General features: G+C 38.3%; 1 protein-coding gene across 2 annotated transcripts in view; it reads right to left on the reverse strand.

Moving 5' to 3' along the window:
• Kdm1a (lysine demethylase 1A) overlaps positions 1–19318 on the reverse strand; it is a 53065-nt gene that overhangs the window by 23293 nt on the left and 10454 nt on the right. The window contains exons 3-6 of one of the 2 annotated variants that reach the window (XM_042272103.2): positions 8485–8544; positions 3279–3412; positions 1179–1257; positions 345–437 (exon numbers count right to left, since the gene is read on the reverse strand). In XM_042272103.2, coding sequence (XP_042128037.2) covers positions 345–437; positions 1179–1257; positions 3279–3412; positions 8485–8544 — 366 coding nt within the window. The remainder of the gene's footprint in view (positions 1–344; positions 438–1178; positions 1258–3278; positions 3413–8484; positions 8545–19318) is intronic. The other variant, XM_042272105.2, reaches the window with a different exon arrangement.

Genomic DNA, 19318 nt, shown 5'->3' on the forward strand with positions numbered 1-19318 from the left:
CGCTCTGCAGACCAGGCTGGCTTTGAACTCACAGAGATGCACCTGGCTCTGCCTCCTGAGTGCTGGGACTAAAGGCGTGTGCCACTCCACTACCACCACCACCCCGACCATAATTCCAATTTTTAAAAATTGGAAATTAATCTTTTCCTAAGGCCTTTCAAACAGGAAATCCAGGGAAATATACATTTATTTATCTTATTTTAAATTTAACTTATGAGATTGGGAATATTTTCACTAGTGGAATCTTATAAATAAAAGTAAAATGTCACAGCATCATGAATATTAAACAAAGGCCTCAAGGATTACTAAAAATCACTTAGTTCATTTGGTAGATGAGTCCTTACTTGGTAAGGGTTTTATCCTCTTATAGATGCCAAAGTTGATAAGACCATGGCGCTCTAAGTAACTGTGAACTCGGTGGACAAGTACAGTATCACCTGTAGAGTAAATTAAAAACATGTTTATACTTAAAACAGTTTAAACAAAAAGCTCTTCTAACTCTTCTTTCTCCAATGTGAAGTCACACTACACACAACTCATGTGACCCTTGGTCATGTGATACCTTTAGCAAACTAAGTCACAGAACTATTAGGCTGTAACCTAGTACAAAATGCTCAACACAGAAATTTGAGGGGAGGGGCATGGATTGCTGTTTGGAGACAGAGTTTCATGAAGTTGAGGCTGGCCTCAAACTTGCTATATAGATGAAGTTAACCTTCAACTACTGGTCCTCCTGATTCCAACTCCTGAATGTTTAGGTCATAGGCATGTGCCCACATACCTGACTAAACTGGCATTTCCCCCCCCACCCCCCACTAAACTGGCATTTTTAAAATGATATTACATTACAGATAAAATAGAGAACAAACCTTTACAAGGTATGAACAATATTCATATATTTTGGCAAAAACTTCCTAAGACTTTGATGATGGTAAAAACAAAGAAAACCAGATAACTAGCCAATCATATACCAAAATATTCCATGGATCCAAGTGAAACAATAGATCTGGGAAAGCATTTAGAAATCTGCATCAATACAATTTACAGATCAGGAAAACAAACAAACTTTATAAGGGTTATTTATGCACATCACGAGATGAAGTATAATGTCAATAAAAAAAGAATCCCTCCAAAGCAGGAGGCCCCTGGAGGCCTTCTCCAGTGAACACAGCACTTACTGTTGTAAGGGGCTTCCAACTGTTGGAGAGTAGCCTCAAATGTCAGCTGAATCTTTGGGTTGTCCAACCATAACTGCAACTGTATTTAAATGACAGAAGCTGTATTACATGCCCACAGACACATATCACCTATGAGTTTCTTATTTTCATATAAACAGTAAGGGTTACAGTACTGGCAAGGAAACTATTGTGTGACATAAAACTGCACAGTATTAGTAAATTATTGAAGCTAAAGGCTATTTGGCCTAGAGAAAAGTGCCTAAGAACCAGTAAGAAGCAGCTAGGATTTAAACCTGGGATTATGTAATTCCAGATACTGAGCAGTTAAGAATCATAATCATTCAGGTATACAGGGGCTAAAAAGTGTCAGTGATGATCCCTCAGTTCTCGGTTGTACAGCTAAATGAGTAGGTGAATGGGGCCAGTGAAGACAAACACAGACTACACCATGAGTCTAATTCTAAGACAACTAAGAGGAGACACAAGGTAGGGAGCTGGGAGGAGGGAAGGTCTGCAGTAGGATAATGAAGTCAATGTACAGAAGACTCCTGGAGGAGAAGGAGGGAGAGGATGTCACATCATGGCCAGGTGGGAAGCATCTGACTACAAGGCAGAGATACAGGAGAAAATCAATACACTGTGAAGCCAAGAGAGCAGTATGTTTAAGAAAAAAGGAACAGCGAATTATTTCAAAGCCTGCAGATGAAGAACGAAATGATTATAGTATAGCCAATGGTTCTCAATGAATTTCCATCAAAGCGAATAGCCACACACATATATACACATACACATATTTACAAAATACAAAACAGGATAAATACCATCATATTTAAGTCCTGCTAAAAATTAACAAACCCTATTTTGTAGATTAAGTTCTAACCAAGGAATTTAATTTGGTTAGATATAAATTAACCAATCACAAAGGGCTATGGCTAGAGCTACATAGACACTCCATTTTTTGGAGAGCTACAATCAAAGAAGAATGCAATCACTCTATATACACTGCTCAAGCTCTTCCACCTCACAGCTCCTTCCTCTTTCCACCCTGGGATAAAGCTCAGGTCAGAGCTCTACTTCAACCATCAAGTCAGACAGACAGAAGATGGAGCCCAAGGCCAGGGAACAGATACAATCACTGCAGCAGAAAGCAACTCCTAGCCAGAAACTCAACACTAACTTGAGCCAACCCTTCATCAAATCTTGACTTTGGGTCCCAGAAAACGAACCAGAAAAGACAGAAATCACTATTAAAACCATCACTCAAATTTATGTAAGAAGTGAAAACTCTCCTCAAATGAAACAAAATCATGGCAATTTTATCTAAAATTTCCCCTAAAAGCAAATACTGATATGCTTAAGACCTGCTAATTCAGTCATGAGAAGATCAAATTCAGTATATAGAAACTAAGGCCACCCATTCATTTAAATTACCCTGACTCTCGTGTTTTTCAAAACTCCAGGGCACCTGTCACCTCAGCTATCCTGTACTTGGTGATCCAAATGTAGCACCAACTAAAGAAGTAAGTGGTGGCTAAAAGAAAGCACGCTTAAGACATCTCGGAGATATATTCAAAATACCTAGAAATTCTGTAGATACTTCGAGGAAATGGTGGGGATGTTATAAATAACATCTTGCCCGCTTAAAAATTTTGTTTTGTTTTGAGATAGGATCTTGCTATGTAGCCTACGCTAACTTTGAAGGAGATCCTCCTGCTTCAGTCTCCTAAGTGCTTTGGTTAAAGACAAGGCTGCCATGCCTGATAGCTAAAGAACTTTTTGGCAAAGAACACAAAAAATTATAGCATTACAAATGACTAATAAATGCAAAGAAGGCAATCAGCCTCAGTAATCTAAGGGGTGTGTGTGTGTGTGTGTGTGTGTGTGTGTGTGTGTGTGTGTGTGTGTACAGAGAATCAAAACCAATAAAAATAAATCTTAAATACCTAAAGGAAAAAAATTTACCCCTGGCCATGGTTATAAACAGAATAAAAATATTGCAAATTTTTTTCTGTCCTTCTATTTTTGTTTTCTCTATTCTCTATAAAAGTCATAGGCAATTTTCAAAATCCAAGTGAAAAAAAGGGAGGCATAGATACTTACTGTGCGGTTCCTGATGAACAGAAAAACCTTCTGTGTCTGCTGAGGCCCACTGATGATGTCTGGGAAACAGGCTGCTTCCTGAGAGGTCATCCGGTCATGGGGAAGACGGCTTTGAAAAGCTGCACCCTCCACACCTAGCAAAGGAAGCAGAGGACCACTAGAACAGTGCAAGTGGGCACAGACTAGTTAGTGTTGACGAAACCTCAAAGGCCTCTTCTGCCCAAGGAGGCTTTGTAAAGCTCTGCTTAATTCACAGACTGATACTACCTTAAAAGTGTTTTTGTTTGTTTGTGGTTTTGATTTTGCCTCAAAGGTTAAAATTTCAGGTACTATTTCAAGCTTAACATCTCAAAGTTTAAAGTTTATTAATGAATTGTTTTATAACAAGCCATTTAGAATATTTTCATTCATCAAATAGGTAACGCTAAATTATATTCTAATTAAAATGAGCACCATAGATAGCATACAATAAAATTTAAAGAAAAAAAGTTAAAGTACACTAACAGAGGCCAGGAGTAAAGAATATAGTCACAAGACTTCATTTGAAATCACAGCATGGAATGCAAAGTTGAAGGTTGAAAACTCAAAAACAGAAAAATACACAATCTCATCAAGAGCAGGTACATCAGTCCTTATTATCTAGTGTTGGCAAGTAGGCAGAGAATTAAGCAGACTATAATGGTTAAGTCAGAAGGTCCAAGAATCGACTTTTTTTCTGTCAGCAACATTAGAAATACTTCACTCTATACAAGTGAAATGCTGCTACATATGACAGTTTATTAAGTGAGTTATTCTGAGATTATTTTAATTGGCTTTTAAATATTTTATAAGCTAGGGGGTAAACTCATCTTTGTAAGGGATTCTTGGAAAGCCAGGCACACCCTGGGGTTACAACCCCAACACCTTAAAAACACTAGCACAGCATCTGAACAGCCAGATAGGCCTGGGTGCAGCTCAGAAGCAGTACATGTGCTTAGCTAGCCCTAGGTCCAATCCCCAGCAAACCTCTACTCCAGAAACAGGAAAGGGACAAGAAATGGTACAATTTTAGAGTTTCTGAATTCAATATCATAAAGTATTATAGTAAGTACCTATATTTAATATTTAAGGTCATAAGACAAGAAGTTGGAAGCAATGATAAAAGGAATTAGTAAAGACTAGAATTAAGAACACAGCAGGTACAAATTTAACTTGAAGACTGTAGCTCCTCTAAGGGGTCTGTTTCCATAATGACGTTCAAATGACAATCACTACTTAAAGAAACTAATAGTTAACAAAAAGGCCAAGTAAAACTAACCAGTGCTGACAGAGGCCACACATTAAATATTGCTAGATTGTAAGAACAAAAACCATGTGTTGCACATTTCTAAATAAAAATCAACAATCCTGTCTAACTACCTCCAACCCCAAATCAAAGACTGTCAGAACAACTCACTATTCCTCAAGGGATCAAATAAGAACTGCCCTCCTGCAGGTGGCACCTGACATTAGGAGAGGGGGGGGGGAGGGGGAGGAGGAGGAGGTGCGAGCAGGGGCAGACATTTTCTAAATGATACAGCTTTGATGTCCCTAGCCCCTAGCCCAAAACCAAAACAACCAAACAAAAAACAAAGCCAAACCCCAAAATAACTTAAATCTTTCTAATGAACAGTTATCTACTCATTACAATTTAGTACTTGAACCAAATACTTACTAGGCTACTCCTGTATAGTTCATGTGTACACTATAAATATGAAAATGAATGATCTCTCTTAAATCCTCATTAAACTCCATTTCTCAGCAGACCACGGCAGTGTGTGTCATAATGCCAGCACTTCAGAGGCTAAGGCAAGAGGATCATAGATTTAAGTCCAACCTGGGCTATGGCAAAACCCCACCCCATACCCAAACAAAACCCTCTTCTGGCCTGCCAAAAATCATTTTCTTTCTTAGCTATACTGTATTATATTCTGTATACTTAAAAAGTGATCAATTACTTAACACTTCTACAACAGATAATTTTTCAATGACAGTAGGAAAAACTATATGGAGAAAAATCCCCCAAAATTTCATATGACATTTGGTTCAAGATGCAAATGTTCTTAATGGAAAAAAAGAAAAAAAAAATCCTCATACACTTGGCTAACTTTGGGCAACTGAGGAGTATGTAAACAATTAAGAGAAGTTATTTACTTGACATGGCAATTTCAAAGTACTTCTCTAAATCAGAAATCAAAAACATTATACAAATGCAATAAAAGAAACTAAAAAGGTGGTATTAACATATCAGGAAGAATACTGCTTTTACAGCTCTATCTATCTATGTATCTATGTATCTATGTATCTATGTATCTATGTATCTACCTACCTACCTACCTATCTATCTACCTATCTATCTACCTATCTATCTATCTATCTATCTATCTATCTATCTATCTATCTATCTATCTATCTATCTATCTACCTACCTACCTACCTACCTACCTATCTATCTATCTATCTATCTATCTATCTATCTATCTATCTATCTATCTATCTATCTATGTATCTACCTATCTATCTACCTACCTACCTACCTACCTACCTACCTACCTACCTACCTATCTATCTATCTATCTATCTATCTATCTATCTATCTATCTATCTATCTATCTACCTATCTCAAGTTGACTGCTCAAGAGCACAGCACAGCACTCAGTACTGCCAACAAGACAAATCAAAACTCTCACAACTCACATCAGTCTCCTTTACAGGAAACCTGCCAACTTGGATAATGTCTCTTGTTTGTTTAAGAAACCAACAGTACGTAGAATTCAGAAGTAATTAGCACTTGGCTCTGGAATATTTTTCACTGCTGTGTTTGGGTGTGCATAATACAATCTATTATTCTAGAAATTCAGAAAGTTACAAAGATGCTGTCTACATTTTTAAAAAGCCCCAGTCTGCCTTGCTTCAGTCCTGTCTCCCCGCCTCACACAGTTAAGTTCTAGAACGGCCGTCCTTCCAGACTGCAATCACACTGAAATATAATGCCCTTTCTGATCATCTGATGCTGCCTCTGGAAACACACAAAATCTTCTTTTTTAAAGGAACCACCTAGATTTTGCAGGGTGAGTCAACTAGAAAAGAAGGAAGCAGGGAGGTAGGACTCTTAAGTATTTTATGCTACATAATTATTTTGCCCTGATTTTTATGAGATGCAAATGGCATTTTGACTAGTAACAGAGAAGTTAGAGAAAGGAGGCCTCCATGTATGTTTGCCTCTGATTACTTTTTAAATAAAAGAGACAAATTAACTAGACTCCAGGCTGAAAGTGGAAACAAAAGCCTGATGGGATCTACATAACAAGTCTTTTCTTAAAATCAGCAGGTGTGTCAAGTCCTACAACAGTTCTAAAACAGCAAGAGCGAAGACAGGAGGAGAAAGCGAAGTCCCGAGTTCTCCTACTTACACGGTTTGTCTTTAGGGCAAGTGCACTGCCATCAATCCACACAACAGTCTCTACTCTAAGAAGCAAAGTCACTGGGCTCTTCACAGCTGCTGGTTTACCGCTGGCCAACTCATAAAGCTTCTTTGGGTTTCTTTCAGGTTCTAACTTGTAAACAAGGGATACACAACACTACTGTTTGAAGGCAGGAAGCTAGACAAGATGACCTCAAGCTCCCTTATAGCCCTAAGATTTAGAAGATACACATCAACATGGATTTTAAGAAACCAAGATACAATCCTGACCACAAGAAACCCTCAAGGGTTACCTGGCTTCATTTGGAGAAGAATGCTGACCACTTAGGCATGTTTTAAATTCTGATTATGTCGGCTGGGCGGCAGTGGTGGCGCACACCTTTAATCCTAGCACTCAGGAGGCAGAGGCAGGTGAATCTCTGTGAGTTCGAGGCCAGCCTGGTCTACAGAGTGAGTTCCAGGACAGCCGCCAAAAGCTACACAGAGAAACCCTGTCTCGAAACACAAAACAAAATTCCGATTATGTCACATGTGTATGCTTCTGAACATGGCAAGAGATAATCTAACAAAGGGTCGGAGGAGTCACAACACTCATCACCCTCCTGGCAATACTCAGGTCCCTGGCTCTACAGTTCCACATGACAGTTTGCTGTTATACCAGCAATACAGTATCTGTTTCTTTAACCCAAGAGGAACATTTCATAAGACAAATAAAAAACTTAACAAAACTTGGTTTCCTTGAGATTAAGACTCTGGAGTTTGTTCCTGATCAAGTTTCAAGGAAGATCTCCTGATCACTCAGTAAAGGCATTCTCTTTGAAAGAGAAAGATAATCCTCTGAGGTAAGCAGGTCCTTGGGTCAGTAATGGAAAGATCTCCACTTTGAACAATCCAAATCCCTTTGACTACTAGTTACCAACTGCTGTATCTCCAAGGAACTACCTCTGGTCCAAAATAAAACAAATATGTCCTGAGCCTGCCAGACACAAACTTCAACAGACAAATAATCTTAAAATTATACTTAATGAGAGTAGACAGCCTTCAACAGTAAGTATATGTATTCCTATTTTATCCAAGTGTCTAAATAAACCAGCTTTGGGCCCTGGCACACATAGACACACACACATAGATACACACACACCCTTCAAAGACAAAAAGGATGAAACACAAACATGTTGCTTCAGATTCTTGGAACAAACTTAACTGTTCCAAACGATGACCCTTAAATCCTTTACTTTTTCCTAGAAGTAAAAATCCATAGTTTGGTCTGAGAAGAGAAAGCCCTTTGTATAATAATTTTCTAAAGGGTAATTTTTACCTAGAAACAAAATAATTCAACTGTAAAGAGATTGCATACTATTAGTTGGGAAAAATACCCAACATCAACAATCAGACCTATATAAGATGTCACCTACAGTCTAGTCCTAGAATACCTCAGCTTTAAGACTTGAGTCCATGGCTTTTTGTCTGTGTCTAGTGCTACTTTTCTCTCTAAAGGTCCCATGATTCCCAAGAAAAGTACCCGCCATCTCCTCAAAAACATGAAGAAGAATGGAGGGCTGAGATCGGCCTGAGGACTTCAACAGTCTGCTTGCCTTTGTTCTGGCTACACTCTCTACTTATACTACTCTGCCCTGTGGGTTACACTACCCCTGCGCTTCTGGCTACAATGAGAATACCATAGCCAAAAACACTTGCAAGCATCAATCACTCCCTGACTTGGCGGCTCTTGCTAAAGTGGCAAGCATCTAATGCCACCCTCACCTGATGCTTGGCCGTCTCCATACCCTCCAGAACTGTCGTCTTGAAGTCCTCCTGCTTGCCCTGTGGAAGGAAAGAGGAGAACTCAGGGACCTTACTCCATAAATTAAGATAATATCTGGACATAAAGGCCTAATAGTTGGCGACTCAAGAATTTACCACCAACTAGTAAACCGGTATCAGAGAGCTCCTTCTGGAATTAAGGCCCAGAATATTACATCATCTTTCAAATTCTGGTCAGGAAATTTCAACTTTCACATGCTGATCCTTGTTGAAAGGCAGTAGAATAAAGTACATAGTATTTTAATTCCTAAATTCTTGCTGCCAGTCTTGGTGAGTAAGTCTGGATGGGATGGGAGATGGAGTCCAATGTCTTTTAACTAACTGTTGCTAGACTGACATGGGCTACAGGACCTGAAACTGTAGCAATTCAGCATCAAAGTCTTAGTTTTCTATCTAAAAAGACAACAAGCAAATGACCGACAATCTTAGTAAAAATCCTGTCCTCATCAAAACGGGATGTAAGTAGTTTTGTTTACCATACACGGTAGATAGGACTGGACTAAATACACCAGTGCTTCCTCAGTAAAGACACCATGTAGTCAGAGGTCAAGCTGCAGGCAGACAGACACACACACTTGTGGGAGGATGGAGGGACTCAGGCAACATCCTAGGGGAACTTCTACCTTAAGCTATATACTAAGCCTTGCTTTAAAAAAAAAAAAAAATCTCCTCAGTGGTACTGTGTAGAACTCCAAGAATCAAAGCTTTGAATTCAGTCGGAAAATATCATTAACAGACTGTCTTCTCCAATCTATCACCAAGACAGACACCATGATCTTGAGCTTCCAAGCCCCTGGTACACTGCAGGAAGATCACAGTGTGGCCTTTGAAATTAATCTCCCAGTGATCTGAACTTAGACAAGCTACATTAGACAGTTTATTTTAAACTATACCCATACAACAAAGAGTCCAGCACTGAGTTTGAACAATTACAGCCCTTATAAAAATGTTCCAGGTTTATGAAACACAAGCAGTGATTTTGACAACAAAATGTGCTGACACTGTTTTAATTAAAGATTATTTTCCTATGCTTGTCTAAAGGACCCACTAGGTTCTAGAAGGCTCTTCTGCTTAGACAATACGTATTTGTTGTTTAGAGCCCCTAGGGAACATAAACATGATGAGAAGATCCAAATGCTAAACCTAATCTGCAAACTATTCCTGAGAACACAGGCCCTACAATTTAAATCAGAAATATTCATTCTTGGCATGATCTTTTATTCCCTAAAATTGTGGGTTTAAAAAAAAAAATGCTGGGCGGTGGAAGTACACACCTTTTATTCCAGCACTTGGGAGGCAGAGGTAGGCGGATCTCTGAGTTCAAGGCAGTTCAAGGCATCTACACAGTGAGTTCCAGGGCAGTCAGGGCTACACAGAGAAACCTGGACTCAACCCCTCCCCTCAAAAAAGTTGTCATTGTTGGTTTAATTCCCAACAGAACCAAAGTTGATTAGAATATTAAATCATACTTAGAAAAGGAAGAGAGAAAAGGCTCATAACAGTAAACAAATACAGTTTAAGAATAACATTTTAAGCCAGGCAGTGGTGGTGCACACCTTTGATCCCAGCACCCAAGAGGCGGAGAGGGGTGGATCTCCTGGTTTGAGGACAGCCTGGTCTATATAGTGAGTTCCAGGGGACAGCCAGAGCTACACAGAGAAACACTGTTTCAAAATACCAAAAGAAAAAAAAGAGAGAGAGAGAGGAGTTGAATATTAGCAGTTCTCTCTCAAATGATGTTCCTAACTTGGCAAAAATGAAGGTTTCTTATTGTAGAGACATTTCATACTTAAAACAAACAAACAAAACTAAGAGAAAAGCAAAAGCACTTTCAACTGGCCATTGAGCCTCAATTATTCCACCCTTCCTGTTTCTATCATTTCCTTTTCTCCAACTACAAGCCATACTACAAGCAAAATTTGTTTAAGCTACAAGCAGTTCCTCTCTTGTTTTTCTATTGTCAATGGTACTCAACAAAAAAGATACATTTCTTAATCATGATTACTGTGCTACAAAGCATAACGAAAGAACAAGGTAAGGCAGTCTTTCTTGCTTCTGCTTTTAAAATTACATTTTAAAAATTCTTATAAAGACACTGATTGAGCCAAGAATAGTAGTGCATGCCTATAACCCCGAACTACTTGGAAGGCGGAAGTGGGAAGATGCCAAGTTCAAGTCCAGTCTGGTCTACAAAGAAAATTCTGTTCTTAAAAAGATACTGTTAATTGATAAGAATATATAGGAGAAATTTGGAAGCTATCAAAATCCTGGAAATATTTTTAAAAGCTCTTTCATAATATGACACAACTTCAAATACAAGGTATTACTTAAAGAATTAAGAGGATGAATGCAAAAGGTAATATACAGCATAAGAACTGATGGAAAACAGATGGGCAGTCTTTAATCCCAGCACTCAGGAGGCAGCCGAGGCAGGTGGATCTCTGAGTTCAAGGCCAGCCTGGTCTATACAGTGAGTTCCAGGACAGCCAAGTCAACACAGAGAAACCCTTTGTTTTTGTTGAAAAAACAAAAACAAACAAACAAATAGAACTGATGGTAAACAAAACCAAAACATGCTTAATAAGATTTAGAGAGATTTAGCTCTTGGCCTAAAAGTTTAATTTGTTTAGAAGTGAAAGGATGTGGTTATTTTCTAACCATAATGTATTTGTGGTATATTTACCCACCTCTCAAAGGAGCTGAGAAAAAATTTCTTTGCTTTCTTTATTTTTTTAAGACAAGATCTCATGTACCCTTTGCTATTATGTAGCTGAAGACTGAATTTCTGACCTACCTGCTGTTCCCTTCCAAGAGCTTGGATTCTACTTGCATCACTACTAAATGAAAAGCTACATTTATCATTTGAGCTACCTGCCTAGCCCCACAGTGTTTTGTTTATTTGTTTTCCAGTGTTGGGACCTGAACCTATGGCCTCACACATGCAAGCATTCCATCACTGTTATATCCCCAACCCAGATGTCTTTTTATTTTTTAAGACAAGCTGTCATGTATTCCAGGCTGGCCTTGAACTGATCTTTAGCAAAAACAAACAAACAGACAAACAAAAACACCACAGTAAAACAAATTGTATTTTAGCCAGGTGGTGGTGGCACACACCTTTGATCCCAGCACATGGGAGGCAGAGGTAGGCAGATCTCAGTGAGTTTGAGACCAGTCTACAAATCGAGTTCCAGGACAGCCAGGATTGTTATACAGAGAAACGCTGTCTCAAGGAAAGAAAAAAAGAAAGAAAACAAAACACAAAAAACAAATTGTGTTTTAATTAAACTGATTTAACCACTTTGTAACATGTCTTGGAGGAAGAATGACCTAGAGAAAGGAAATGCAATTAAATGTCAACAAAATGATTTATACGTGAAGTAAAATAACTTGTAACTTGGCTGTTTGAAACCTGGGACTTGTGCAGGGTTGCTTGGCTCGGCCTGGGAGGAGGGGACTGGACCTGCCTGGACTGAGTCTACCAGGCTGACCTCAGTCCTCAGGGGAGGCTTTGCCCTGGAGGAGGTGGGAATGGGGGGTGGACTGGAGGGAAGGGGAGAGGGGCAGGAGGGGGGAGAACAAGAGAATCTGTGGCTGATATGTAGAACTGAATTGTATTATAAAATAAAATAAAATAATAACTTGTAACAAATGAATAAGTGGACAAGACTTAAATCAAAAAGGCTGTGCATAGGAGGACACAGAAAGGATAAAGGACTTTAAAGATTATTCCCCTTTAATTCAGGAGAATGGTAATGCAATACATAAAATGGAAAGAGATAAAGCTGAAACGGAAATATTCTAAAGATGACTAAAAATTAAAGAATACAACATAGAAGGAACAATGAATCTAAAGATTTTAAAACTACATGGAGGTAGAAAGAGGCTCATCAAGTTTGAGCTTATAAATAAATGTGATTGCTCTTAGGAGAGTAAACAAAGCCATAACTTCAAAAGCAAACCAGTTAAGAGAGAAAGACAGCTTAGTGAGTAAAGGCACTTGTTGCCACATGTGATGACCTCCGTTTGAGCTAAGGGACCCACATGGTGGATTGACCTGTTCTGTGCCATATAGGTACATGCACATAAAATAAACAAAAATGTAAAAAAAAAAAAATTGAGAGTGATTATCACTACTTTGTATTAATTTTCTGCTATCTCCATTGTAAGAAATGACTTTTTAAACACCGTTCAAAAGTTGGGCACGGTAGTGGCATGTCTTCAATCCCAGCAGAGGCAGGCTGAATTTCAGGCCAGCCAGGGCTACATAGAAAGGCCCTGTCTTAAAACACACACACACACACACACACACACACACACACACACACACACACACACACACACACACACACCAAAAAAAAAAAAAAAACCCAAGCAAATAAACAACAAAACAAACAAAAAAAAATTCAAGAGGCTAAAGGTAAGGGCTCCCACATTAAGTGACTCACAATTGTCTGGAACTCCAGTTACAGGAGATCTGATGCCTTCAGGCAACCAAATATACATGTGTATACAGAAAGAGAGAGAGAGACACACACTCATACATATAAATAAAAATAGTAAAAATAATCTAAAGCATCGTTAAATAAACTCAATACAGTTCTTTCCTATTACCTATTTGACCCAATTTTGTGCAGAATAAATGATCTATGCTTGTTAGAATAAATGTAAAACAAAGTAAACTAGGTTCACAAAGGTAGCCAAAAATAACCAGAATTTTCAAGCACACTAGAGGTCTTTTAACACTGTTCATGATGGTCAGTACTTGAGCAACAATATCAATAAAATCCATGGGTTTCAATGGAATAGCAATCCCAAAGTTACACCATCATTGAAAAAGTGAGTTAAAACAAGCAACTTTCATAATGTCTAGAACTAAGGGTATTCTGTTGAAAGCAGGATCTGCCTGGAACTTCATGATGCCAGAAGGACCACAAGTCAGAAGCAGCAGGGACCATGGAGACAAAGTAAGAAGTCCATCCACAGTAAGCTGCTGAGGAAAGCAAACCTTTCAGAAACCAACAGAAAGACTGTTTTCAAACACTATTTACCCACATTCCACAGTAGGGATTTTCCTGTTGCCTATTTTTGTGCAAAGTCTTGATTCATAGTATAAGTTTTCAAAATGTTCCAAAGAAAACGTATAAGATCCTGTTATATTGCCTAGCTACAAGCTTCGGGTCTGTCTGAGCAGTAAAAAACAAAGCCTACTTTTCTTATTTACCTGTTTTAAAATGGACAATATCAAATTTTATTCTGGCCACTATTAAAAATACCACTGTAACATTCCATACTAGATGCTTTCTATTCTACTTCATAGTTGCACATATTTGACAATGAAGTACTAAAAATGACTTTCCAGTTTCTAAAAAAAAAAAAATCTATGGAAGCTATAAGCTGACCTCAATTTTTATCAATTTGTCCTAGTCCTAGTTCAACTGTATATTTAATACAACATGTTCATACATAATAGTAGAGTTTACATTTTCCCAATGGATTCTTCACAGAAAGCCCCATTTGGCAAATGAGGAAAATCCTCAAATTACCCCATTGTTGTATTACCATGTGATCAGACCAAATAAATGATGGTAGCAAAGAGAAGTCAAAGTCATAACAATAAAGTTGCTCAGCTAAAACCATTAGCTAAAATTATTATTATTTTGAAAAATCAAAACAAAATAAACAAGTAAATGAACCCATTCATTAAGAAAGTAGGGTAATCTCTCTAAGGCCAAACATAGGATTCGATGGTTCTTCTTACTAGCCAAAGGCAATTAACAGTTCAAAATCAAGAATCTAAAACTACTTCACATAAAAACATCAGTTCTTCATGTTTAATGTAAAATTTCTAAAATCCAATCTGGGGCAGAAACATTAGCTTGCAAACAATTTCTAGAAGACCTATGGAACAGCCAGGAAGTTGTGGTGCACCCCTTTAATCCCAGCACTTGGCAGGTGGATACAGGTGGATCTCTGAGTTTGAGGCCAGCCTGGTCTACAGAACAAGTTCCAGGACAGCCAACACAGCTACAGGACAGCTACACATAGAAACCCTGTCACGAAAAACGAAAAACAAACAAACAAACAAAAAAAAAACCCAAAATCTATGACACAACATGATGACTACAGTAAATAACAATAAAGCTGTGTAGTACTGAAAACTACCCAGAGCAGGTGCTAGGCAGTCTCCCAACAATGATCTATCTTATCAAGGTAATATAGATGACACTCGATAGATTCTGACACTCTACAAATACACAAAAGATTACTTCAAAACAGGTTAAACACATATCTGATATAAATAATTTCATACAATTTTATCTACCACTTTAGAAAATAAAATGAACTCCTGGATTCTTGCTACACTTTTCCTTCAATACTTGTATTATGCCACTTCACTCCTACAGCCAAGCCAGCTGCTAGTATCTGTAGTCCTTTGGATTGAATACTGTGGTGGAATCTAGTCTTATTTTTGAATTCTTAGATTCCAGAACCACACCTGCAACAAAGGACCACAATTATACAATTAGTTGTGTGATGAATAAAGTGAATAAAGAACTACTGCATTTGGAAAAATCTTATTTTGTGTAGAGAATTTCTCTATTTTACCTTTTTGTTTTGTTTTGATTTTTTTAAGACAGGGTTTCTCTGTGTAGCCCTGGCTGTCCTGGAACTGGCTTTGTGGACCAGGTTGGCCTTAGACTCAAGAGATTCACCAAAGGTTATGGCAGAGCAAAAGGAGCCCTTATTTCCAGCGATGTAGATGTAACCAACTGTCTTATTAAAATAAGAAACACAGAACCAATGTAAAAGAGAAAGCCAAGAGGTCAGAGGTCAGAGGTCAGAGCTAAAATCTTACCCTTCCTCCTGAGGTGCTCCTAGCTCTCCGAAAGAGACCTACTTCCTGTGTGTATGTCTTTACATAGTCTTTCTGTTCTGCCTTCTCATTGGTTGTAACCCAAACACATGACTGCCTCGTCACTGCCTGTAAGTACAGCCCTCCAGGTCTTAAAGGCATATGTCTCCAATGCAGGCTGTATCCCTGAACACACAGAGATCTATGGGATTAAAGGCGTGTGCCACCACTGCCACGCTCTTTCTATGGCTCTAATAGCTCTGACCCCAGGGCAATTTTATTTATTAACATACAATTAAAATCACATTTCAGTACAAATAAAATACCACCATATTTCCCCTTTTCTATTTTAATAAAAAGAAAAAAAGCAAAAGGTTATACCTAACATGAGAAAAACGATATACAAAAGTACAATAACTATATACAATATATACAAGTAATAAATACCTAAACAATGCCTAGTCCATTTGTATTTGACAAATCAGAGAAAATAATTCCATTATCTATCCTATTTTGGTTAAGTCCAAAATGTATCTAATTCACTTTCTATCCTAGTTAATCTTCAACTATAACTAACTAACCTTGAATGTTTTTTTGTTTGTTTGTTTGTTTTGTTTTATTTTTGAAACAGGATGTTTCTATGTAGTCCTGGAACTCACTCTATAGTCCATGCTGGCCTGGAAGAGATCCACCTGCCTCTTCCTCTGAATTCTGGGATTAAAGGCATGGACCACCTTCCAGCTCCCATTTTACTTTTCAAAAGTTTTGCCTCTGTATTACATACCAACCCTGTACTCTCTACACTTTCAGATTCCAAGTCTCTCTAGGGTTTTTTTGTTTTTTGTTTTTTTTAAAGACAGGGTCTTTCCACATAGTTCTGGTTGTCCTGGAACTCACTATCATAGATCAGGAAGGTCTAAGCAGGTCATCACATCACGCTTGCACAGATAGCAAGGAAATTTATCCCATGAGCCATCTCACTGTCCTCTGTTTTCTCCTTTTTAAGACAGGGTTTCTCTGTGTAGCTTTGCGCCTTTCCTGGAACTCACTTGGAGCCCAGGCTAGCCTCAAACTCACAGAGATACGCATGCCTCTGCCTCTCGAGTGCTGGGATTAAAGGTGTGGGCCACCACTGCCGGTTTCTCCTTTTCTTTTAAAGTAAAGAAAACCAGCTGAGTGTGATAATGTATGCCTATAATTCCAGCCCTTGGGAGTACAGGCAGGAGGATCACGAGTTCAACCTTGGCCTCAACACAGTGAAACCAAAATGAGCTTGGGCTATATGAGGTCCTGTTACAAACCAAGCTCTTCTCCAGGGCCAGAGAGATGGCTCACTGGATAAAGGCATTTGTTGCCAAGCCTAACAATCTGAGTTTAATCCCTGGCCCTACATAGTAGAAAGTAAGAACTAGCTTCCACAAATTGTCCTCGAACCCCCCCCCCCCACCTCCAAAACCCACAATACAAAAGATTCCACCATTTAGATTTCTGTTACACCGAATAACCAATTAATCAAATATTTATCCATTGTTGTCACATATTTTCGCTATAACAGAATTTGTGATCCAATGTCACTGAAACAAATTAAATTCTTCTACTCCTATCTTTTCTATACTTATTTTTTTAGATTACTTAGTATTTTTACTAATCCAGGTTGGGTATACTTTTTAATTTATTTTTTGGGTGTATGTGCATATGTGTATCATCCTCAACTGTTCTCTTCCTTTCTTCCTCCTCTTTTTGGGGAGGGGGTGGTTGGGTAAGTTTCATCATTTTTCAGCCCTGGCTAGGCTTGAATTCACTGAGATCCATATGGCTCTACCTTCCAGAGTGCTGGGATTAAAGGTATCTATCACTATCCCAGCAGTCTTCACCTTATTTTGAGTCTCACTGAACCTAGAACTTGGTGATTCATCTAGACTGCTGGCAAGCCCCAGGAATCCTGTCTTTGCTTCTCCAGTGCTGGGATTACAGACATAAACCACTGCACCCGGGTTGTTTGGGACCTGAACTCGGATCCTCATGCTTCCAAGGCAAGCACTTTACTGACTGAACCATCTCCCTAGCTCCTGGATATCCTTTTATGTGCGGTTTGTTTTAGAGGGGTTTTTTGTTTTAGTTTGTTGTTGTTTTGGGGGAGATGGGGTTGGCAGTTCTGGGGAGCAAACCCAGAGCCTTACGTTATGCTAGGCAAATGCTCTACCACTGAACTACACTTTCCAATCCAAAGTGAATTAAGATACTTAATTTTTAAGCCGACAGTTTATTCCAAGGGTCTCCAAATTATTTAATGCACACAAAAATTTTGTTATACCAATTATCACATAAATAAATTTTGCTAATTTAACAGCTTTCCCCCCAAACACACACATTCCAAGTACAAAAGAACTGATTCTACTGCAAAGATACCTTCACCTGGCTTAAAAAAAGAATGTAAATAAGATAGAATCTTCTTTTCATACTTAACAGATAGATTATAACTGCTAATCCACTAACCATCTAACTGAGCAGTTGTTTAAGCAGAGCCTCTGTGAAAACAGCTCACACACATTAACTTGAAGAAGCCTTAGAAAAGCATCTAATGGCCCATTTTCAATGTGCTTTTACTTATTATTTTGAAGTATGTTTTCATAAATGTCTCAAACTATGCACAACAAAGCTACTTATATTCTATTATCAAAATAGAATATTATATTCCTAAAACCGAGTACTCTACTGAAAATATAAAGTCAGCAATAGTAAAGTAGTGGAATGGGACAAGTGAGGCTTTTGTACACAAAGGCTTAGTAGCAGCAGAGCAGCTAGCAGGGTAAAGCCTGACCAACGCCAAGGGATGATGATCTGAAGTACATGAGACAAGCTGAGGCAAGCTCCAAATAAAGTGCATTTCTACTAGATCAACCCAGGGGAGGGTGAAGGTCGACTGAATGAGTTTTCTATTACAGAAGCTCCACTGTTAACCAATACATACGATCCAAAGGCAGTTTGTTTCCAATCACAAAAACAAAGTTTAATCTTCATAGAAAAGACACTGGGAGATGAAACAAAACTATCAGTTGTTAAACCAAATATAAACAACATGGAAATTTTAAGAAAACAAAATAATATAGGTTTAAATATAAACAACAGTTAATATTTAAAAATTTGTAAGCTGGGCGGTGGTGGCGCACATCTTTAGTCCCAGCACTTGGGAGACAAGGTAGGTGGATCTCAATGACTCTGTCTCAAAAAAAAAAAAAAAAAAAATCTGTATTTACCCATATGCTCTTAACAGGAAGGACTACAATGCCATAGTGCAATGTCAAAAAATTGGGAGGGGGGCAACGTTTAAGTCCAAATAGAGAACTTCCTCCCAATAAATTAAATTTAATCAAACAACATGAAACAAAATATCTTATTTTCACTTTTAAAAATTAACTATGGGGGCTGGATGAAGTATCACTTAGTATGAGAAAGGCATCCCATTACAAATCAACTCTCCTAAAACTTTCCTCTCTCCAATGTTCCTCTCTATGCTTTTAGTTCCCTCTACAGACTGACTTTTCTACAACAAGTAACTCAGTACTACCCTCGTACTCTCACTAGTGTAGTACCTAGTGAGAGACTGAGGAAATGCTAGTGAATAACTTGTAGAACACAATTCTGGCTAGGGGAGGCCCTGGCTTAGATGCCAGTTCTGCAAAAACAAAGTAACTTGGATACTACCTTCAATCAGACTACCAGTCAAGCCAGGCTCCAATCTGCTTTCCAGCTTCCTTATCCAATTCTCATCTAAAGGAACTTCTCCAATTACATCATTTGATCAATCTTTGGAACACCTTGGGCATCTATAAATAACAAAGCCTTCCCCCTCAAATGAACACTTTAGAAAGCAAAGCAAAATTGTGTAAACAAATTTAAAAGTAGGTAAGAATAAAA

This window comes from Peromyscus maniculatus, chromosome 2 (genome assembly GCF_049852395.1).
Source record: "Peromyscus maniculatus bairdii isolate BWxNUB_F1_BW_parent chromosome 2, HU_Pman_BW_mat_3.1, whole genome shotgun sequence".
NCBI classification, from domain to species: domain Eukaryota; kingdom Metazoa; phylum Chordata; class Mammalia; order Rodentia; family Cricetidae; genus Peromyscus; species Peromyscus maniculatus.